Source organism: Furipterus horrens, unplaced genomic scaffold, assembly GCF_987537825.1.
Source record: "Furipterus horrens unplaced genomic scaffold, mFurHor1.1.pri manual_scaffold_11, whole genome shotgun sequence".
Classification (NCBI taxonomy): Eukaryota; Metazoa; Chordata; class Mammalia; order Chiroptera; family Furipteridae; genus Furipterus; species Furipterus horrens.
This window is the reverse complement of record NW_028327181.1, coordinates 342,297-364,695: the sequence shown is the minus strand read 5'-3', so window position 1 is coordinate 364,695 and position 22,399 is coordinate 342,297. Positions and strand designations below refer to the sequence as shown.

General features: G+C 66.2%; 1 protein-coding gene across 2 annotated transcripts in view; it reads left to right on the top strand.

Moving 5' to 3' along the window:
* FBRSL1 (fibrosin like 1) overlaps positions 1-22,188 on the top strand; it is a 51,656-nt gene extending 29,468 nt beyond the window's left edge. The window contains exons 5-21 of one of the 2 annotated variants that reach the window (XM_090257448.1): positions 4,767-4,796; positions 14,110-14,155; positions 15,015-15,333; positions 15,406-15,614; positions 16,246-16,314; positions 16,484-16,698; positions 17,285-17,335; positions 17,515-17,610; positions 18,027-18,095; positions 18,214-18,243; positions 18,397-18,468; positions 18,967-19,078; positions 19,194-19,271; positions 19,481-19,564; positions 19,843-20,047; positions 20,421-20,477; positions 20,766-22,188. In XM_090257448.1, coding sequence (XP_090113574.1) covers positions 4,767-4,796; positions 14,110-14,155; positions 15,015-15,333; positions 15,406-15,614; positions 16,246-16,314; positions 16,484-16,698; positions 17,285-17,335; positions 17,515-17,610; positions 18,027-18,095; positions 18,214-18,243; positions 18,397-18,468; positions 18,967-19,078; positions 19,194-19,271; positions 19,481-19,564; positions 19,843-20,047; positions 20,421-20,477; positions 20,766-21,534 — 2,511 coding nt within the window. In that variant the 3' untranslated portion in view covers positions 21,535-22,188. Of the gene's footprint in view, positions 1-4,766; positions 4,797-14,109; positions 14,156-15,014; positions 15,334-15,405; positions 15,615-16,245; positions 16,315-16,483; positions 16,699-17,284; positions 17,336-17,514; positions 17,611-18,026; positions 18,096-18,213; positions 18,244-18,396; positions 18,469-18,963; positions 19,079-19,193; positions 19,272-19,480; positions 19,565-19,842; positions 20,048-20,420; positions 20,478-20,765 lie in introns of both variants that reach the window. The other variant, XM_090257447.1, reaches the window with a different exon arrangement.
* Positions 22,189-22,399: the final 211 nt, after the last annotated feature.

The following is a 22,399-nucleotide window of genomic DNA, read 5'->3' as shown; positions in this document are numbered from 1 at the left end:
ATTAGGAATTAATGTTAACGCTGTTCTGTTAAGACTTTTGTGTTGATAAATAATTCATAAGGCAGTTAGCGCTTTGAGTCTGACAACACGAGAATATATTAACACAGTTGACTCTGCAAGAGGTCAGCGGGTGTGTGGGGCTGGGGGCCATGTTTTATTCATTGTGTGACACAGGCTCATTCATTATTCAGGCCCCCGAGGGCCGCGTGGGAAGAGCCGCTAATGAGGAAAAGGGAGACAGGTTTGATGTTGGACCCACCATCTAGGGAGGCCTGTCCCCTGCGGTGCAGGTGGGCCCGGGGGTGGGAGGAGCCCTAAGGTGGCCACTGTTGGCGGTCCCCGAGCATTTGTTGAACAGTTTCTGCAGCCCAGGCCTCTCTCATGGGGGCCGCGGAGGGAGGGGCCGGTGGGGAGGAAGAGGAGTGGACAGGGGCGCCAGGGGGTGGGGCCCAGGCAGACCCTGCACGGCACACGTGTGTGCCTGTGTGTCAGTGCAGGGCTGCGGTGGAGGGTGGGCCTGCGTGAGCCTGCGCACTGGGCGGGTCTGCACCTGCACCTGCTGCTGGGACTGCGCCGTGAGGGGCTGCGGGTCACGAGTGAGGTGGCCTCTGCACCTGTGACAGGTGGCGGCGCTGCTGGGTCTCTGCTAAGTGGGTCTCACCGGCCACCTGCTCCGCAGGCGTGTGTGCTGCCGGCTGTAGGCTGCAGTGACCTCCTTGTTAATTGGGTGATTAGTGCTTCGTTTTGCTTTAAAGCCTGAACACTCCTATGAAGGGAGTTAGCTGAGTGGACCAGAGCAGAGCTTCTGAGGTGCCGCCGGGCGTGCGTGGGCCATCAGGGGCAACCGTGACTTCCTGCGGGAGGCGCCCGGCCCTGGCGGCAGTCCTGGGGCCTCAGTGCCGTGTCTTGACTGCTCTGCCTCAGTCCTCCGTTCCCTTGTCAGCGGTCGATCTGTGGTGGGCCCCCCCGCCAGCGGGACATTAGGGGGCTCTCCACAGCCCCAGGGCTGCCACGGAGCAGAGTCCAGGCCCAGGATGAAAGGGGCCTTTCCACATGACCCCTCCCTCTGCTCCCGGCATGCCGTCCGCTGGGTCGCTTAGTTGGCTCTGTCCTACGTCGGGACGGAGCCTTTGCAGCAGGAAGGGAGGGAAGCCCCTCACACCCTGATGCAGGGAGCAGGGTGGGTTTCCGGCCAGCAGGTGGGTGCTCTGCCCCTCCCCCACGCCCTTCCAAGCCTCCGATGTTGGGTAAGTGAGAGGCCTCGCGCTGAGATTCTCCGCTGTCAGCTCGGCCTGTGCTCCTGGCAACACACCTGTCAGGACGCCGTGGGGTGGGGCACCCGTTAGGCAGGTGCCCACGTGGGAGAGGCCTCAACACGCACGCACATGCAGGCCAGCAGGCCCCACGTGACGCCCAGCAAACACTGCCCGCATGAGGACTTGTGCTGCCTGGGATTCCCTGGTGTCCCCAGGCCCCCGGAGAGCACGTGAGGGCATAGAGGTACCACTGGGGGGTGGGGTCCACACCGAGGTCCGGCAGCTCAGACCTCTCCGTGCTCCTGGGGGCGGAGTGGAGTTCTCCGCTGCCTTTCACTCACCCTCAGGCCGGGGGTCCCACGGTCCTTAGCAGGCCCCTCAGTCTCTCTGACCCCTGAATTGAGGCGGGGTCCCCTGAGTGGGAAGCTGGGGGAGGTTTTCAGGACCTTCCTCTGGGGCAGGGCCCATGCTTCCCTCAGCACAGCCCTTTGGCCCCTCCGTCTCCATTGCTCTAGGGAGAGCCCCCTGCCCTCCCCTTCCCACCTTCACGGGCTTCTCTGGGCCAGACCTGGAAGCCACAGCCTGTGACGGGAGCCCAGGGCTTGGCGGCAGGGTCTCCCCGCCTGTGGGTCTTTCATGCCTTTGTTTGAGAAGTGGGACACAGGCGGCCTCTGAGCGCCGCTGTGAAGCAGGAATTATGTTCGTGCTGAGGACGGGAAGGCCCGTTCCCACCGTTGCTGGTGTCTCCCTGTGGTGGGGCGTGGGCAGGCCTCCCCGGCAGGTGCGCCTGGGCGAGCAGGCGGGGTCTGGCCGGTCTGACGTGAGGGAAGGCACCAGGGCAGTTGAGGGTGATAATGACAGTGATGATGGTGATGGTGATGGTGCAGATGGTGGTGACGGCGATGATGAAGGTGAAGGCAGCAGTGGTGACAGCAGTGGGCGTGGCAGCGCTGACCATGACAGAAGCTCACGTTTATGGAGCCCTGACTGCCCGCTGCTGTGCTGAGCACTATGCCTCCACTGACTCACTTAACCCCACTGCACCCCACGGAGGAGGCGCCGCCTCGGCTGCAGATGAGACAGGCTCGCGGCGGGCGGGGGGGGTGTGGTGGCCACTGTCACTGTAGGTGGAGAAGGCAGGACGTAAACCAGGATCTGGCTGCAGGAGCCGCTATGGGTCGTTCCCCGCACGTGACAGGGACCAACCCTCAGGCCTGGGAAGGCAGGGGATGCGGGAGAGCCTTTCCCATACGGGGCTCCCCATGCTTGGGGTGTTCATGAGCACGCTCCAGATTTCAAAATGTTGGCTTCAAAAAAAAAAAGCATCGGGCTGAGCCTGCTGTGGCTCCTCAGGCAGGTCTGGGGGCTGTTTCCCTGCCGCGGGCGGGGGCTGGGCAGTCCGTGCGTCCCACGTCGCATCACGTCTGTGGTCATGGGAGACACATGGGGACCCTCGGGGGCCCCCGCCTCACATCTGTAGCACAGGTGACACATGGGGACCTGGGCCGTGGAGGAGTGCAGATCCCTGAGCTCCCATTTGCCGCTGACCTGTCGCTCGCTGAGTGGTCATGAGTGCCCGGGGGGTGCGCAGAGGGGTACATGCCCCACGTGACAGAGCTCAGCCCAGTGCGCTGGGGTCCCTGGGGGTGCTGCTGTGCCGTCAGGACTGTGGCCTCTGCTCCGACTGAAGGACGGGCAGAGAGGGTGGCCCTGGACAAGGGGTCACCGGCTCCCCGTGCGCCCAGGCCGGGAGGGCGACTGGGCCAGTTGAGGGGTGCGCTGCATGCTGGTGGGATTGGAGCTCAGGACAAGTAGTGGGGGGAGTCTCATCAGGGCCAAGGACTCCCCTTCCTGGCCTCAGCTGTCACAGTCATGAATGAGAGCAGACACTTGCAGGGCTGAGGGAGGCCCTCAGGGACTCGCAGGCCCGTGTGTCCAGCCGCTGCAGAGGGAGCCCCCCTTGTTCCTGGCCTGTGGGGAGATGATGATGGTAACTGGTGGTGACCGTGATGGTGACGGAGATCCTGCAGCGCTGTCTCACGCTGGGTGCGCCCCAGCACTGTCCTGGCCTCTGCCTGTGTTCTCTCCCTTAGGCGCACAGCACCCCTGGGGGGGACTGCTGTCTGGGTCACAGGCGCAGGAACTGAGGTGCAGCGGCGGCAGGGCCTGGCCTGAGGCTGCACAGCAGCAGAGCTGGCGTCTGCTTCCGAGCCCGTGGTGGGCCTCCCCTTGGGGCCTGGGGTCTGCCCCTCCTCCATGACCCTTGCCTGGACTCCCCCACATACACTGGAGGACGTTCCGAGGCAGCTCCCACAAGACAGATGCGGCTTTTCCCTCCTCGCCCTGATTAATGGCTGCCTTCAATTCCAGCTCCATCTCAGTTAGACATTAATTCTGCAGGACTTAATAACTGGATTCAGTGACGCCGCGGCTGACAGGCGTGTGCGTGTGGTTAATTATGGGATCTGTGTGCGCACTGGACAGCACCCCCAGGCCTCCTTGCTGTCGCATCATTGAGCTGTCATGGTGACACTGACCAGAGAGCGGTGGGGAGGGATGGGGAACGGCCTGGGGGACAGGCGTGTGCACACGCGGCCTCACCCACGGTTTGATGGGCTGTTTTCCCCTCCAGGGTTTGGAGCTGCCAGTTAAACTGGAAGAGGCCGGACGTGGGCCTCTGGCAGCTCCACCAGCGTCTGTGTGGGCAGGGGTTCCTGACACCCACAGGCCACGACCCCAGAGCCTCACCCCTCTCTCCCAGCCGGAACAGTCCTGAGCTGCCCGTCAGCACCCTGGCGTTCCCTCTGGCTCCCTGGCTGCGCTCAGGCCCGGCCCAAGGCGCAGTGACCCTTCGCTCCCCTCTGCCCCCGGCTGCCCCCAGCTTCCAGCCCCCACGCTCTCCCCACCCCAGCACCCCTTGCGCGGCCTACAGAGGTGTGTCCTCAGCAGCGAAGCTCGTTTGATGTGAACATGTCGTAATTGTCGTTACTGGGAAGGGATTTCCTTCTTCGTGTTCTTGGAGGGGAAGTGGCCATGGTCCCCAGAGCAGCCCTTCCGGTTTGTCCGTGCGATTAGGTTATCCTGGGCAGGTTCCACTTGGCGCAGCTTCAGGGGCTGCAGAGCGGGCACCCCGGCTCCCCCCGGGCTGGCCGCCCCTCTGGCCTGGCCTGTCCTAAGCCCTCACCTCCCTGCTGGCCCTGGGCAGAGGCGGGGACTCCGGCGGGCCCCGCGTGGGCGCTGGGTGGGAGCATGTGCCCGTTGAGGGTGCTCCTTGGTCCTGCCTCGGCCGCGCCCGTCCCGCTGACCCGTCGGCTTCCTGCAGCCCCGGCCGCGTGTGCTGCACCCTGGGCCCCTGGGCCCACGGGCCAAGGACGCCCTAACCCCTGGCCTGAGGCCCAGGGTCAGGTTGTGAGGCTACCGGAGCCTCCCCCTCGGTCCCCCCAACACTCCCAGTGTGCCCTGCGGGTGCTGGTGGTGTGAGTGCTGACTCACCCCTCTTTCTCCCCACAGTGTGACAGCGAGAGCGACGGGGACGACAAGGTGAGTCCCTGCCCCAGCCCCTCCCGCTGACCCCGACCGCGCGGGTTGTGCCAGAGACCCAGCAGAGAGGTCCTGGTTCTCCTGAGGAGCGTGCAGGGTGGGGGGGGCGTGTGGTCTCCCCAGGTCAGGGCTCCAGCTTCACCTGGCCAAGGTCCAGGTGCTAGAGACGCTCATGGAGGGGCGCTTCCCAGGCTCCCCAGGACAGGGGGCGGGCGAGGCCCAGCTCCGGCCCTGTCACTACATGGGGCTCCCTGCACCACAGCGACTGGATGCCGGTGCCTTTCACCTCCCAGTTGCCCTTGCTTTTAAGGAACAGTGAGGGTCCCGTGACCTGGGACTCGCGCAGCCAGGGTGTGAGCACAGGGGTAACCCAGACCTTCCCACAGCCGCAGCGTGGCCTCCAGCCTTGGTCCCAGCCACCTTGGGGGGGAAGGGGGCAGCACCTGCTGTGTGCTGAGCTCTGCACGGGGGGCTGGGGGGCAGTGGCTTTGAGAAGCACCTGCTTGTCCCAGAGCCTCTGAGGTGCAGAGGGTAAGGGACATGCTGAGGCTGGGCCCATGGCACTGTCTTTGGTGAGCAAGTGACTGTCCCACCTGAAGGGTTGCAGGTGGTGGGACCAGCAGGGCTGCCTGCCCCCACCCTACTCGTCCCTACGGGAGCGTTCATGGGGCAGGGGCTTGGGCACGAGGGAGGACCAGCATCCTGCTGGAGATCATGTGTCTGAGGCTGCGGAACACCGGCTAAGTATTTAGGCAAGTTTTTGTGAAATGGAGTCAGCCCCATCGGGAAGTCTGGCTGTGGGGCTCTGGACTCCTGTGTCCCTGCACATCCCCATGCACACCTATGTGTCCCCGTGCATCCCTGTGTGGCCCGTGGGTCCCTGTGTGTACCTCTGTCCTGACTACATTGGACAAGGGCTGTCCCAGCTGTGTGCAGATGGGTGGATGGCCCCCCTCACAGGCCGCTCCATGGACAAACAGGTGCACAGGTGTGAGGGGGCTGGAAGGCCACCTGGCAGGGGCCTGGGAGGGGACAGGGGCTGGGGGTCAGAGTGGACAGAGGAGGTCACAATGCCCGGGATGTGCCCTCACGGGAGTCAGCCCGGAAACCCTGAGTGGGGCGTTGTGGTGGTGGTCTGGGCTGTCGGGGAAAGGGGCATAAGTCACCGGCGTTGTTTGCGGCCCCAGTGCTCCCTTAGCCATCCTGCGAGTCCCCTCTGCCCGCAGCTGCGTGGGTGCCGGGACAGGCAGGTGACTTCTCGCTGTAGTGAATCAGATTAGGGCGCTGGGGAAGGTGTTGAGCTTGTTCATCGCCTTCAGCACCTCCTTTGCCTTGAAACCAATTTTTAGGAAATACTTTTGGAAGCCGGGGCTGCTCAGAGGCAGTGGGGAGGGGTTGCTGAGGTCCTGCAGCCACTGGCTGCTCTGCCCAGGGCCTTCGGCCCATCTCTGCACAAGACACACAGCTACCCTCCCAGCTCAGCCTGGCCCCATCAGTGCGGGTCCTGGCGGGTTTCTCCCTGCACCCCAGGGTCCCTCATGGCAGCTCTGGCTTCCGAGGTGTCAGGCCGACCCTGCGGCACACGGCCCGGAGCAGGTGGAGCCGCCCTTGCTGTTGTGACAGACACGGAACTCAGTGGTGGCTTCATCAGCCTCCCCTGAGCCCAGGTGTGGGCCTCCAGGCTGGCTCAGCCTGTCGTTGGTCACCTAGCTCCCGTCTTCCGCTCGGCTGTCCTCGGCACATGGCTTCTGCCCTCAGCCGCGTCTGGGTCAGTGAAGGCAGCTGTTGAGCCAGCGGGGGCCCCTGAGTCCCGTTTCTCGGCCTGCTGACTGTTGGCTGTAAGGACGGGCCGCTTCCTACAGGCGCAGCAGTGATGGCCGTGCTGCCGCGCCCCATGGGGCTGGGGCTGGGGCTGAGCCCCGAAGGGCCGCATCGTGTGAGTCACAGCAGGAGGCTCAGGTTTCGTTCTAAGTGCATCGGGCGCCCCGCTCCTGGGAGGTGCCTGCCCCTCGGCCTCACCCTGACGTGTCCCCAGCGCCCCGCCCTCCTGGCTGCAGAGAGCTCTGTGCACCGTGAGTCTCTCGCCCGGGCACCCACTGCACAGAGCTGCTGGCTCCGGGGTTCAGGGTAGTGAGTAACGAGAGTCTGCACAGTGAGACCTGAGTCCCCTGCCATCCCTTCCCTGAGCTGGGTTTCTGGTGAGGACTGACCTCCAGGCCCATCAAGCAGACCGTGGTGGACACTCGCCCGGAACCTCCCCAGTCAGGCTGAGCTATGTGCCATGCCCCCCAGCAGAGAACCTGGCCCCTGGGCGCACCAACTTCCTTTCTTTGGCACTTGACCCAGTGAGGCTGCCCACTGCTCCTGGAAGGGCCGGTCCAGGCAGGAAGGCCACGTGTCTCCCCAGTACTTCCAGGACTGTGACTGTGGGGATGCGGGAGGGGACATGGGCATCCCCTGTGGCAATGCCCACCCCCATGTGGAGCCTGGCCACAGACTGATGTTTAGAACGGCCTCCTGCAGCTCCTTGGCATCCATGGGACGCCCCCCATCCCTCACTCAGCCCTTGGGAACTTGCGCTGCACACAGAGCTGGAACAGGCTCGACTTGTTACTTTCCCAGAAACACCGGCAGAGCCACCGGGGCTCTGCGGGAGGACAGGTGCAGGGACTGGGGGCAGCTGAACATGCAGGTTGGGCAGGAGAGCAGGGAGCTACCGCTCCGTGCCCGGGGTCCATCTGCAGGACTCAGCACGTGCTGGTCACAGTCTGGACCCAGACAGGGCAGGAGAAGGACCAGGGCTCTGGGTCTCTGGCCAGTTTGCTCCTCTGAAACCCGCCAGGGTCTGAGGTCCCCTCTCCAGCCAGCAGCAGCTCTGGAGGTGGACGTGCAGACAGACAGACAGACAGACGGGACAGCCTCTCCCCTGTGAATACCCGCCCCTCGGTGCAGCCGGGCAGCCTCTGCTGCCGGAGGCTCAGCAGCCACGCAACAGATGGCCTCTCTGCGAGACTGCAGTTTGTGTCTAACTGCTTTTTTATGGGGAAAACACGGGGTGAAAATTATGTGGGGCTCATTAGGCGGCCTGCTGGGCCTCAACTGGCTGCTGTCTGCCCAAGTGGCCCAGCCAGGTGGCCAGCTGTCCGGCACCCCATCCACTGCGTGTAGCCACGGCCCTCCCTCCAGGGGTGTCTGTCTCTCTGTCTAGCCTCCCGGCCAGACCCCCTACTCCCAACACTCGGCCTCAGTGGCTCCTGGGCTACGGGAGCAGGGCTGTGGGGGGCTTGGGGGGGCAGAGGATGGCAGCACATGCAGGGTTGGACCCAGCCGAGGGCCAGGCTTCCTCAGCCAGCCCTCCACCCTCAGAGCCTCGGTTTCTTCTTTGCTAAATGGGGTCGTAATTGTGTCTGGGACAGAGGCAGGTATTCCAGACACTGCCGTGAGTACCTGACCCAGGGGAAGCCCGCGGGCGGCTGCTGGGATGAGCCAAGCAGGGACCTGTCTCCTCTAAGAGGCCCTGGCACTATAGGCGCTGTCGGGGGACAGGGAGCAGTGGCCACATCCCTGCGTCACGCGCACTTACAGCTGTGTGCACACGTATACACGCTCTACCTCAGGGAGCCCCGTGGAGCTCACGGCTTCTGCTTCTGGGGCCGGTGAAGGCACCTGACTCAGGGGTGGACTGGCTAGGTGCCTCATGCCTCACTGGACTCAGGTACCACGTCCTGGGCTTAAATGGCAGGAATTCATCCTCTCCCATTTCTGGAGGCCAGAAGTCCGGAATCCCAGAGGCGGGTCCTCTCTGCCTTGTCCAGCCTGTGGTGGCCGAGGGCGTCTTGGCTTGTGGCCTCGTGGCTCCAGTCTTCGCTTCTGTCCTCATGGGCCTTGTCCCCTGTGTCTGTGTCCAGGCCTTTCCTAGAAGGAGAGTCTGGAGCCAGAAGTCCCACAGGGTCTCACTGGCTGCCCTGGTGCAGGCCTGGCCGGTCTCACAGGCTCCAGGCAGAATCGGTGCCCTGCCTTTTCCAGCCCTACAGGCATCCACATTCCTGGGCTCCTGGTCCTTCTCCATGTCCAAAGCCAGGAGAGTAGTGTCTTTCCTTTGTAAGGACCCTAGGGTGGCACCAGGTGCACCCAGTCCCAGCAGCAGTCTGAACTCTGCTTTGTCATTCTCAGATCCCCGGGACTAGGTCGCACCCCTTGGGGATTGTGCTGTGGGTGTCAGGCAGCTCAGGGCACCCCCTGCCTGAGGCACTTCCCTGCTGCTGCCGCCCGCAGACGCCCCTCCAGGAGGGAGAGACACCCACTCCAGTCGGGGCTGTTCTCCCACCATAATCCGGAGTCCCAGCTGTGGTCTCTGCTCCTCCAAAGCTCAGGGACCCTGCATATGTCTGCCAGGTTCAAGTCCCATCTCGGCCACATACCAGCTACGTGACCTTGGTCAGGTCACCTCGCTTCTCTCAGGTTCCTCGTCGGGGATATGGGGTGACCGTGCTGTATCCACACAGGACAGGCGTGAGGGCCCAGCAGCTTCATGGCTACAGGGTGTGAGCACAGTACCTGACACACAGCCAGCTGTCTGAGGTCTGCTCCTTCCGTGCATGGGACAGCAGGCTCCGGGGACTGATGGGGGGGTGGCAGTGAAGGGGATGCGTGTGTTTGGTAAAATAGCGCAAACAGAGCAAAGCGGCCTGGAGGCTGGCACTGCTGTTCCCTCTGCTTGGAGATCCCTGCGCTCTGTGCAGGTGTGCGTGTCTGCGTGCACTGAGCCGGCTTCTAAGGGCGGGGGCCCAGCAGAGTCTGGGGCTGGTTCCCAGGGCGCGGATGCACCCACCGACCCGCCCGCCAGGGGCTCTAGGCCGCGGGTCCCTGAACGCCCCCCCAGAGCTGCCTTGGTGTCCCCAACCTCATGACAGCTGAGAGGTGGGCACCTCTGCCCCGGTGAGCTGTGTGGGTTTCCTCATCTCACTGCCCTGAGGCAGCCTGCGTGGGGGTCAGGTGCACACTCGGCCTTCCCATGGGCAGTGGCTCCTGGATCTGCATCCGGCTTCTGCCCACGGAGTGGTCCGCAGGCTCTGGGGCTGGTCTGGGTGGCAGGCTGGCTGTAGCCACGGCACGTGGGGGAACTGCTGGTGTCTCCTACTTGGCGTTCCCGTTTCTAAGATGGTGAAACTGAGGCACAGGGAAGGCAGAACTTATGTGGGACAGAGGCGGGGGCTCTGTCGCCCTTCAAGTCCAGCTTCTTGACCTCCCTGCTTCGTGACTCAGTTTCCCCCTCAGTAAACTCGGCACAGGAGCCATCCGTACTTGTTGCTCTGAGCCAGGGAGGAGGAGTTGGGCCCACAAAGCATTCGCCGGCACTGCGCGCCCCGACCAGGTCGCAGAGATGGGACGGGACTGCTGGGAGCCCCACGCGGACAGATCCGCACCTCCGGGCTGGATTAGTCGGGCCTGCCCGCGCCCCGCCTCCGCCCCGCCCGCCCGCGCTAACTGGCCGCTGCTGTGAGCCCGCCAGCAGTGCGCCTTTAGCCGCTCGGCCCCTCGCCGCGCCGACGGCGCTCAGGGGCCCCGAGTTCCCCGAAAGCCGTCCAGAGCGCCGAGCCGGAGCGGTGGACATGCGCGCCCCCGGCCCGGGCTCCGGCTAGGCAGGACGCGCCAGGAGAGGGGCCACCTCGACGGGCCCAGGCCGGCGGGGGCCCGCGTGCATGCCTCCGGTCTGGGGCTCCGGCTCTGGCTCCGGTCAGAGGACTAGCCGCGAGCGCCGACAGAGCGCACTGGAATCGGGGCGCCCGCGCGGTGAGTGCGTGCTGGTGGCTTCGGTGAGGACCCAGGACTTTGGGCCCGGGGTCCAGAGAGCAGCCGCCCCCTGTAGAGAGGCCCCCGGTGCCGTGTCACCTCGCCTCTCCCCGGAGCTGGGCACGGAAAGATCCAAAGGCCTGCAGGCTGAACCCCCAGAGCGCACGTGGCGACAGGCGGGAGGGGGTGCAGTCGGTCAGAGGGTCCTGGGTCCGGGCTGGGGGCCAGGGCGCTGGGGTCCTGCGGCGGAGGCGGGGCCAGGCGCCGTGGTGGAGGAGCGCGCCTTTGTCTGCGCCCCGCGCGGGCTCGGCCACCCGGGTTCCCCGGGGCCCACCGCGCTCACCTGCCCGAGTTGGAGTTCTTTGTCTGGGGCGGGGCGCGGCCAGCGGAGGCTGCCCCGCGGGTCGGGTCCTCACAGACAAAGCGCTCGGTGACCACCGCCGGGATTACGCACCTCGGGAAACTCAGTGCTGGCCCTGACGCCCTGCCCGCACAGCCCTCCACCGGGACCCTGAACTGTACAGGGACCTCCCCCCTGTACTTTGGCCTGGAGTGACCCCTTCCTGTCACCCCCAAACCGGCTCAGTGCCAAGACTGGAGAAGGACGTGGCTGCCGGCTCCCGTGGCCAGGTCCCAGTAGATAAGCCTCGGCAAGTTATTGTCACAGGTCTGGTGGCAGCTCTGGGGCTGCCCGCCCCCCTGGGTCAGCTGCCCCGCTGCAGACCCTCCCGGAATGGGACCCAAGAACTGGCTGCAGGGGCGAGTCCCAGCAGGCGGCCTCCGTGCCTGCGCCCCGAGAGGCCCCGCCCCCAGCGGGCGTGGCCGACCCTGGCCCGGTGCCAGTCCTGCCTGCGGGCGCTCGGATCCCTCCACTTCCCGGAGCAAACTGTGACTGTGGCAGAGCGGGCCTGGGGGCCGGAGGCCCTGGGAGCGTGGCCTGCCTGCCCTTGCCCGGGCAGGTCTGGAGGGCCGGGAAGTCGGCTTTCCTTCCCCGCCCCCTGCCCCCCCCAGACTGTCCGGTGACTGGGGCACCACCTCCTGGCGCTGCGGCCTTGGGTGAATTGGCCCCGCCACCCCGGTCCCTGACCAAGAGGGGTCACGCCCCGCGAAGCGTTTTCTGAGTGGTGCGTTGTCAGGTTTCTCTTCCGACCGGGACTTGCTGGGAGAGCTATGCTCCGACAGGGATGGGGTTCCACCCTGCCGCCGGGTGCTGTGAGGCCCACGTCTCTCCAGCTCCCCCTCCGCCGCCCACCCTGAGGTCCCACAGACCTGGCTGCTGGGGCCTCAGCCACCTCCCTCCTGGCACCCCCTCTCCACGACCCACCCCCTGGGAGGAGGTGACAGCTACCAGCCCCGCCCTCTGTCCACCCGCTGGGCAGGGGGCGCACCAGCCCTGTCTTTGCCTGGGGGCCCGGAGGCTGCTGGGCAGTTAGCCGTCCCTGCTGCCCTTGGACCTGAAGGGGCGGCTTCCTTAGAGGGGAGAGGTCTGGCCGCAGGTCTGCGTGGGAGCCGCCTGATCTGTGTGCGTGTCCTGCCCAGAGGTGTGAGGAGGTCGCGGTGGCCCCCATGGTCGGGCGGGTGGGCGGCCTTGCACTGCCCACAGCCCGTCCTGCTCCCCCTGCCCTGTGGGGACCCTCCCGCTTTTGTGGCTGACCTCAGGCTGTGTCCGCAGCTGTCAGGGGCCCCTGTCGCTGCCTGCCAACCGCTGTGTTTTGGGGACCGCGCTCACTGCCGTTTTCTTCTTGGTTTGGGTTTTGGGGACGCGTTACCAAGGCTCCATCCCAGTGCGACTGTGCGGGCCATGGTGTGTTGTGCGTGAATGGCCTCGCTTTCCAGGTCACTGTCGTCGGTCAGCTGGGGTTACTGTGACGAAAGGAGTGAGGCGGGGTCTTGGCCTCCCCCTACATGCTGCCCGTCTGGGTGACCCGTCTCGCCCCACAGACCCTCCACCCAGCCGGCTGGGGTCCTGTCTGGCCGGCTGCCGGCCTGTCGGTGTGTCCTGCCGCCGTCCTGCCACTGATGGGATGCCCCTGTGGGCAGCCTGACGCGCTCGACAGGCGTCACAACGGCACCCCCAGCCCCACAGTCAGGCGGAGGGCGGCTCCCTCGCGCTCAAACTTGTGTTTATCGTGGTGAGCCGCACAGAAGAGAATTCACTGTCTGTACCCCGAGTAAGCGCACAGCTCGGGGGTGTCGGGCCCGTTCACAGTGTTGTCCGCCGTCACCTCGCTCCGTCCCTGCGTCCCCGCAACAGTGTTGCCTCCCTGGCTGAAGCTCTGTTCCTGCAGCTCCGCTCCTCAGTCTCCGGTGAAGGCGGCCCCACGGCGCGTGTCCTTTCATGACCCTTCATGTCGCTGAGCATTTTGTCCTCATCTGTGTTGTAGCAGGAGTCAGGATTCCCTTCGTTTTTTTTTTTTTTTTTTTTTAAGATTTTATGTATTTACTCCTGGGGGGAGGTAAGGAGAAAGAGGGGGTGAAACATCGATATGAGGGAGAAAAATCGGTTGCCTCTCGTATGCACCCCAGCCGGGGGCCAAATCCACAGCCCAGGCGTGTGCCCTGACTGGGAATCAAACCAGGACTTCTCAGTCTGTGGAATGACACCCACCCGCAGAGCCGCACCGGCCAGGGCAGAGTTCCTTCCTTTGTGAAGCCAAACGAGGTCCCTCCGTACGGACAGACCCCCTCTCACTCACCCACCCACGTCTGCGGCCACTTGGGTTTCCCGCCTCCTGGCAGTGGGACGCTGCTGCTGGGAACGTGGGGTGCAGGTCTCTCTTCAGTCCCTGCTTTCAGTTCTGTTGGGGGGCACACCCCGAGGGTAATTATTTAACTCTCCGAGGAACCCGTGCCACCGGCCGCACCGTTTTGCGTTCCGACCCCTGCAGCCGTCCCACACCCGCCGTCCTCGGGGCTCTGGTCGTGGCCCCCTCAAGGGGTGTCCCGGGGCACCTCAGTCATCCTGCCCCGGCAGCCACCCAGAAGTCCAGGGTGGGGCTGTCTGCGGGCCCCGAGTGAGGGGTGCCAGGGCAGGCGGTGGAATGGGTGCTCTGGGCTAGCCCACGGCCAGGACTGGGTCTGCTGGGGCAGCCTGAGCGCAGCTGTTGCCTAGAGCTGCGGGGAGCCTCCGGCCACACACAGGGCGCCGCCCCACCCTGCCTGCCTGTGGGGGTGCCCCCTGGCATTTTACCCCCCGCCCCCACGGTGCGCGGTACCCGCATGCTCAGCGTGCCATCGTGGCCGTGGTCCGGGTTAGTTCTGGGGGTGGCCGGTGGTGTGCTGTGGCCCTGGCTGCGGGTTGTGGGCGCCCTGAACGCTGCGCCATCCCCCACCACCTCCATGCCAGGCCCCACAGAGCCTTGCTGAGCAGGGTGTCCGTGACTCCCCGGCCGTGGGCTCCGTGTCCTGCGTGGCCGCGTGCTTGCAGCTAGCTGGGCCTGGGCAGGGCTGCCTTCCACGTGGGGACCTGACCCTCAGGGACAGATCCGCCCTCGCTCTCTGACCCTCCTCTCTCTTCCAGGCATCTGTGGGCTCCGAGAAGCTCTTCGCCCCAGCAGCCGATACAAGTAAGTGCGTCCTGGCCTGGGCTCCTGCCTCTGGGCAGGGACAGGACAGCCCTGAGGTGAGCGGGGCCCAGGCGGGGCTGTGTTGGGGCCTGGGTCCCAGGGGCAGGGTCTTGGCAGGGAGGTGCTGTGGCTGAGAGGGTGTCCCGGAGAGGAGACCTCGGGAAAGACAGCGCCAGGAGTGGGGCCTTGGTCAGAGCCCCCTGCTGATGCTCCCAAAGTGGGGTCCCCGCCCTCCACACCTGTGGAAGTGCCCCCACCTCGCCGCCCTACCTGTGGTCCGGGGGGGGCAGGGCTAGGGTACAGCCTCCCACTGTCCCAGACGGCTCTCCTGGACGCCGCTGCTCTGCAGGGTGGATGCTGGCACCTGTCCCATCCAAGGCCAGGACAGGCCCCTGTGACCAGCCTGTCCAGCTCTGGCCCAGAAGGGGCGTCACCAGGCCCAGCACAGAAAAGGGGCCCCTTTGCTTGGAAGGCTCCATCCAGATGTGACTGGACGGGACAGGAATGCAGGCGGTGTCCCCAGTCACCGGCCCCGCTGGCCTGGTCACCTAAAACCACAGGTGTTTGGAGGCCACAGAGCCTGGAATCATGGAGCCATGGAGCTGCTCCCTCCAAAGGCCCCGGGTGTCCGCCCTCCATCCTCCCCGCCCTCGGTGCTGCCTGCAGACCCGGGCCCCACTTGGGGCCCACCCCTCATTCCCGTTGGTAACGTGGAGTCGCGCGTCCTGAGCTGGGCTTGCAGCAGACAGCACACCTCGGGGTCTGCGTCCTGGCCCCGGGAGCAGGCGTCTGAGCCCCGGCTGTGACCACAGGCTGTGGCTGCCTCAGACAGACGCGCTCACCTGGGTCCTCTCTGCAGGTCCCACCCTGGGCGAGCAGACCGAGGCCAAGGCCGGGGCGGCACCCAAGGTCTCAGGCCTGGAGCGCAGTCGCGAGCTGAGCACGGAGCCGCCCTTCCCGCCCCCACTGCGTAGCCCGGCGCCCTCCACGGGCCCTGCCAGCCCGCTGGTCAAGAAGGAAGTGCCCGCCTTGCCCCGCCTCGCCCCGCAGCCTCTGCCTGCGCCCCCGCAGCCCCGGGCCCCGCCCCCGCCCCACGTGCCTCTGCTCCTGGGCGCCTTCCCTGGCCACGGGCACCACGGGCACGGCCCGGCTGCGCACAGCAGCCTGCACGGCCTCAGGTGGGCACAGGCGGCAGGTGGGGGCAGGTGGGGGCCGCGCCGCTGGCGGGCACTGAGTCCCCATCCCTGCAGCAGGAGCAGCGGCCCCAGCCTCGGGTTCGCCAAGCACGCGTCCCTGTCTCCGCACGGGCCGGGCGCCCGCCTCTCTACCTCACACTCGGCGCTGTGCTCCCAGGCCCAGCACCAGCTCCACTCGGCAGCCATGTTCGCGGCCCCCGCGGCACTGCCCCCGCCCCCGGCGCTGCCGGCCGACAGCCTGGTCATCCCAGGACACCATGCCGGTAGGTCCGGGCGCCTTGTGCAGGCTTGGGGTCGCTGTCCCCTCCACTGTGACTCACTCCAGGGCAGGTGGCAGCGGCGGGCTGGGGGCGGGGCTCGCGACCCAGCAGCGCCTGTGAGCGCGGAGCCCCAGACAGTCAGCTCTCCTGGGACGGCCCCACGGCCCCGGGCACAGCTGATTCCCGCCAGGGCCTCGGGTCACACAGGCGTGTGCACAGACGTGGACGTGTGCCTGCTCCGTCCTGAGCCCTGGTCAGGCAGCTGGCGGGGGGCAGGGGCTGTGTCCCCTCCCACCCCCTCACGCTCAGTTGTACGGAGAGGGAGGGTGGTGTGGGGATGGGCGAGGTTCTCCGGGGTGCAGGCAGGACTGAGTTGCCGAGTACGGGGGTCTGAGGTGAACAGTGGCCCCGCCCGGCCTCCCCCTCCCTGCTTGGTTCTGGCAGGTGCCCCCTCACTTAGGGTTTCTCCATGGGTCTCCTGTCCAGGTCTTTCTAAGACTGAGTCAGCCTAGACTGGGCTGGGGGCAGCTCCGTGGCTCGGAACGGGGCCTGGCCATGGTCTGGGTGGCCTGGTCGGGCCGGCGCCCCGCGGCCAGTGGGTCTTGGGGCTCACGGTCTTCTCTCTTGCCTTTAGATGCCAGCCTGTTGATCTCATTCAGCCCGCCAATCATGTATTGCCGGCCTCATGCGGGGATTCTGATTGGTACTTGGTCACAGGCCCCTCTCTCTCCTGCACCCTGGGGCCCGCACCTAGCGAGCGGCCACCGCGGCCTGGCCTGCCGAGCCCGGGAGTGCCAGGTGACTATCCGCCTCGCCCCGCGGGAGCCCACGGCCGACGTGCCTCTCTGTCTCTCTCTCTTTTTCTCTTGTAGATCACGAGCTGCTCAGGCAAGAGCTGAACGCGCGTTTTCTGGTCCAGAGTGCTGAGCGGCCCGGCGCCTCGCTGGGCCCGGGGGCTCTGCTGCGGGCGGAGTTCCACCAGCACCAACACACACACCAGCACACACACCAGCACCAACACACATTCGCCCCCTTCCCCGCGGGGCCGCCCCCGACGCCCGTCCTGCCGCCCGCCGCACCCCTGCCGGTGCGTAGGCCCCGTGTGGGCGGGTCACGCCGCAGGCACGCACACGCTCCGCCTGCACGCAGACCAGCACCACGCCCCTCTGTCCGTCTGTCCAGCCACCCCCTCCTCCTCCTCCTGGTCTTGCTTTGGTCCCCGCCTGGGCTCAGGCGGGCGCCCCACGTTTGCACACGTGTGATGTGGCCTTGGGGCCAGTTGTCCCCGTGTGGGGCTCCGACATCTGGTTTGCAGCAGGACCGCAGGTCCGGTGTCCCAGACAGGACTGAGGGGGCAGGGAACACCCCCCCCCCACCCCCCACCCCCGGTGCTCTGTCGGGTGGAGGCCACTCGGCACCCCCTGGGCTCTGCCCCCAGCGGGGCTGCAGCTGCCTCCTGCCTCGGCTCACGGGCAGCCCCGTGTGCACCTTCTGTCTCCAGTGGCGGGACCCTTAGAACAGGAGGGGCCGTGGGGCTCGTGCCCCCAGGCCGGCAGCCCCAGGAGGCAGCACTGCCATGCAGGCCTTGCCGGGCCTGGTGGGTGGGTGGGCAGGGCCCATGGCGGGTCCTGGCGGGCAGCCTGGGCCTCACCCTGCACTCTCTTCCTCTGCAGTTTGACAAGTACACGCCCAAGCTGGACAGCCCCTACCTGCGACATTCCAACGTGAGTGTCCCTGCCTCTGGCCCCTGCTGGTCTGCCGAGGGTCGGCTGGGGGCTGTGGGGCGGAGGGTGGAGTGTTCCCCACTGCAGGGAGGCGGCAAGGGAGCCGGAGGGCTGGGCCAGCCTCCCCCAGAACCGCGCGTGCCTGCGGGAGCCCTGGAACGCCTTCCCTCCTCTTGCAGTTTCTCCCGTCCTTCCCTCCTGCCGTCCCAGGACTGCCCGCCATGCTCCCACACCCAGGCCCCTTTGGGTCCCTCCAGGGCGCTTTTCAGCCCAAGGTACCAGCTGCCCCGGGGAGGTGGGGCGGGCACGGAAGTGTCCCCAGGTGTAGAGGGGTGGCAGTGTGCAGACTGGACGTGTGCGCCCCCGCGGGCACTCAGCATTCCTGCACCTCGGTCCCAGGGTCCACGAGGGTCCTGAGTCGTGAGTTCCCACCCCCTCAGTGGGGGGGGTGGGCATAAGGCTGGTAGGCAGTGCAGGGGTGAGGTCTGGGGGCAGAAGGCCCCCGAGGCCCCAGGACCAGGGACAGGGCTCCCTCAGCTCCCCTTCTCTGCAGCCCATACCCTGGCCCCCGCCCGCAGCATCAAGAGCCCCTCCTCCAGGCAGAGGATGCAGAGGGGAGCCAGCCACCCCTGGGGCAGGGCCAGGGCCCGGGGCCTCAGCGGCATCTCCCATCTTGTCCCTCTGTCCTCAGACTTCAAACTCCATCGAGGTGACGGGCCGGGCCAGCACTGTTCACACCCTGCTCCAGAAGGGCCCCAGGGTAGGTGACAACCGTGGGTGCAGTCCCTCCCTTCCTCCCTGGGTGGCGTCCCCACCCACCCGCAGGGTGGGTCTGCCTGCAGAGCCTGGGCCTAACGCCGCCTCTTCCATGACAGCAGGTGTCTGACCCGTTCCGGACAGCAGTCAGGGTGAGCGCCTGCACGTGGGGGTGGCAGGGTGTGTCAGGGCCTCTGGGAGGACTCTGGGCACCTCCTGGGTGGGCCTGGGGTATGCTGGGGAACCCGGAATCTGGGGGTGACGGCGCTCCTGCTCGCCGCTGAGCCGTCGCCCACCTGTCGCAGAAACCGGGGAAATGGTGCGCAGTACATGTGCAGATCGCCTGGCAGACCTTCCACCACCAGCAGCGGATGAAGGTGAGCTGGGCCCCCATGCATACGCGTGTGCACATGTGTGCGCGTGGCTCAGGCCCTTGGCATCAGCTGTGTGCCCCTCGCCTGGGCGCTGGGTCGGGCAGTGCTGTGGGAGGAGGCAGACGACGCCCTCACCACAGAGGGGTCCTGACCCCCGGGTGCTGCCTTGGTAACACGTCACCTCCACACACGTTTCGTTCTCTCGCGTCCTGAATGTGCTATGAAGGCCAAGTCACTGGGTTTGTCTCAGAACGCGGGGTGTTTCAAAGTGCAAGTGCTCGCACGGGACCCCCTAGGGGCAGTGAAGAAGCCAGTGTCCCTTGTGGGGGGCACGCAGCCCCCGAGTCATTGCTGCTGCCAGGACCCCTGTGCACCCAGGTGGGGCCGCGGCCACGAGGGTAGAACCAGGACGGGCTCCGTGGTCCCTCTGCCTCCTGTGGCCGCAGGGGCGCCCGGTGCTCTCCATGCAGGCAGCCTTGGACACGCTCTGTCCCTTAGCAGATGCAGCTGGACCCCCACAAGCTGGACGTGCTGAACAGACCCCCGGCGCCGGGCCTGCTCGCGGGATTCCAGTGCCCACAGGAGCTGGCCCAGCCCTTCTTCCCCGGCGTGGGTAAGGCCGCGTGGCGAGGCACCTCCCACCCTGCTCCGCCTTGGGGTCCTCCTGCACGTTGGGGGGCAGGGGTCCCCAGAGGAAATGAGGGGCTCCAGCAACCTGCTCTCTCCAGGTGCCACCCATCCCGCCACCAACCAGTTCGGACCCTCAGCCCATCCTGGTAGCTTCCTGCCCACTGGTCACCTGACAGGTAGGTGCCCCCGATATCCCTGTGGTCTGGGAGGCCTCCAAAGGCCTTAGGGCTAGGGATGTAGGTAGGCGGGGAGGTGACCCTGAGAACCAGGACCCCCTCTGATGGTAAAGTGGCACCTGCCGGGTTCTGGAGCCGGGTGGGGGGAGCCTAGTGGGAGCCCCGCCCCATGAGAGCCACACAGGCCCTGAGCCCGGCTGCCTCCACAGACCCTTTCAGCCGACCCAGCACCTTCGGGGGCCTGGGGAGCCTGGGCAGCACTGCCTTCGGGGGCCTGGGAAGCCACACGCTGAGTGAGTGCCCTGCCCGCATGCCCGCTCTGCCCACACATGTGCGCCGTCCCGCCGCCGCGTACGGGCTCCCTTGCAGACTCCCACGCGTGCATGCGCGCGAGGGCGGGCTCCCTGCGTGGTCTGAGCTGCACCCGGCTCCCTGTCCTCGACACCCCAGGGACACGCACCGCAGTGCCGGCCTGGGATCCGGGAACGCTGTGCTCCCTAGCACCTGGGGTTCTGCAGGGGCCACTGGTGGGGTGTGCAGAGTGGTGGCCTCACGTTCCCACCGCCCCCAGCTGCAGGCAGCGGCATCTTTGCCCGTAAGGAGGGCCCCACCATGCACGGCCTGCCCAGCCCCCATGAGGCCTGGCACCGGCTGCACCGGGCGCCACCACCCCACCCCACGCCCCCGGCCTGGCCCAAGCCCGTGGATGCCGAGCGGGTCTCAGCTCTGACCAACCACGACCGGGAACCAGACAAGGGCCGGGAGGCTCGGGAGCGGTGAGTGGGGCCCCACCCTTGAGATCTGAGGTGGCAGGATCTGGGCAGTAGGAGGGGGCAGCAGAGAATGAACTTGTCACCACAGAGGGGCGTCTGGGGGAGCCAGGACCCGCAGGGCAGGGGATGCCGCCGGATTGTTCAGGTGGTGGGTGCTGAGCCCCTGGGGCGCGGGTCTGGGAGGAACACCTGTGCGGCCCCCTGAACTAGGGGCTGGAGGTTGAGCTCATCTGCTGTGGGGCAGGGCTGGGGTGGTCAGCAGCAGAGTTGGACCTGAGGGTCCCTGGGGAGTCATGCGCTGGCCACGTGGACAGGAGCAGAGGACGGCCCCTGGCCTGGCTCCTCCACCGAGACCCTCTCCCCCCACTTTCTCCAGAATCCTGAATTTGGGGCATTTCATTCCTGGGGCTGCACATGGCAAGATCAAGGGAGGGTGAGGCACTCAAGTTAGCGTGGAAGGTGGGGAAGTGTGTCCTGGAACCTGGGCCCGTCCCACAACCCGCCCTGTCCCCACCGAGCTGGGAGCTTGGGGCCTGGGGCACTTGGAGCCAGGGCTGGGGTGCAGGTGCCAACCAGGAGGACCCTCCAAGGACCTCGAGGTCACTGGTGGGTGAGGGTGGCCCCGCGTGCTGAGGTGGGGACTGGCAGCAGGCAGCTTGCATGGGCATCCCCGTACCAGAAGTCTGCCCTGCCTGGAGGCTGAGGGTGTCTGTCCTTCCAGGGACCTGGAGAAGTCACGCCTGCTGAGCCAGGCCTCGCCCGCAGCCCCCTGCGGCAGCCTCCCGCTCCGCGGCCAGGGTGAGCCACGAGTCAAGGAGAGCCGCTCTCCAGCCAAGGAGGATGGCGCCCAGCTGGCCGCGCTCCCCCAGTCCCCCTGCAGTAAGGTGGCCCTGGGTGACAGCCTGCGCCTGGCCGGCCTCTTGAGCCGCGACCCAGGGAAGCCGCCAGAGGGCGACGTGAAGGTCAAGGAAGAGCATGCGGAGGAGGAGGGCGCGCCCCTGGGCTTCCCGTGGGAGCCACTACGCGATGCCTACCGTGGCCTGGAGCTGCCCCGCCGCGCCCCACCCGCTGCCCCTGCCCACCGCGAGCCCCCCGAGCGTCCCTACCGCGACCGCGAGCCTCACGACTACAGCCCCGAGCGCCTGCGGGCGGCGCGCAGGGAGGAGCTGGAGCGCGTGCGGGCTGCGCACCTGGGCGCCTCCCAGCACCTGCCCGCCGCCGCCCTGGACGGCGCGGCGCTCCTGCCCGCACTGGGCGCCCTGCACTACCCGCGCCTCGGGCCCGCGGCCGCCGCGCTGCACAACGGACTCCTGGCACGGACCCCGCCCGCCAACGCTGCGCTGGGCGCGCCGCCACCCCTGGTGGCCGTGGGCGGGGCCCCCACGCCCTCCAGGCCGTCTCCGAGGAGCAGGACTACGCCACTCGGGGCGCCCGGCGAGGCGCCTGACTACTCTCCGTCTCGAAACCCGCAGGAGGTGGAGGCGCGGTAGCCCCGCGGGCCGCCTGGCGTGGACCTTCTGGCACCTGCGCGCTGACCTCCCCGTGCGCGTCCCGGAACTAAGCAACTAAGCACAGCCCCGTGGGTCTGGGTGGTGCCCCTTGTCCCGCAGCCTGGGGGGGCGGGTTTCCCACTCTGCCTTTCTGAGGGTGATTTTCTGCTTGCTGAGCTCAACATCAGGCTGTTGGAAGAAAATTCAAGTTTGTACACTTTTTCCCACAACTGAGGAGCGTTTATAATAGATTTGTATTTTTTTCAATTTTGTGCTCTTAGACATTTAAGAAAAAAGGTTTTGCTTTTTGACTTTTAGTTCCGATTTGCAGTTGAACAGCCTCAGATCCCCTTCCAGAGCCCCAGGGATCCTTTTTGTCTTATTTATGGAGAAAACGGTCATTTTGTCCAACACACTGTGAGGCCCCCACTCAGGCCCAGCCCTGGCCCTCCCTTGGTACTTGGAACCGAAGTTACAGATATATATTAAAATAATAATGTGCAAAAGTGGTTTTTTGCCTTATTATGCAGAAGTGTAAGATTTCTTTTTCCAGTTTGTTTTTTGTAAAAAAGAAAATGGAACAACTGTAAATAATTATTAATATAAACATACTATGTTATTAAATTCTTAATCTAGGTACACTTTATAAAAGCAGTTTCTAGAGCTCCCTGTGTCGGTTTGTTCAAAGCGGCCACGAAGCCCCTGCCAGCAGGTGGGGCGCAGCACTGACCCTTGAACCCCGCAAGTGCCCCAGGGGCTGGCCACAGGGCAGCTGCGGAGGGAGGTTCCGACTATCCCGCTTTGGGCACCGGTCCTCGGCCCTGGCCACGTGGGCGCATGTTGCTGCTGGTTGTGCCGCGTTCTC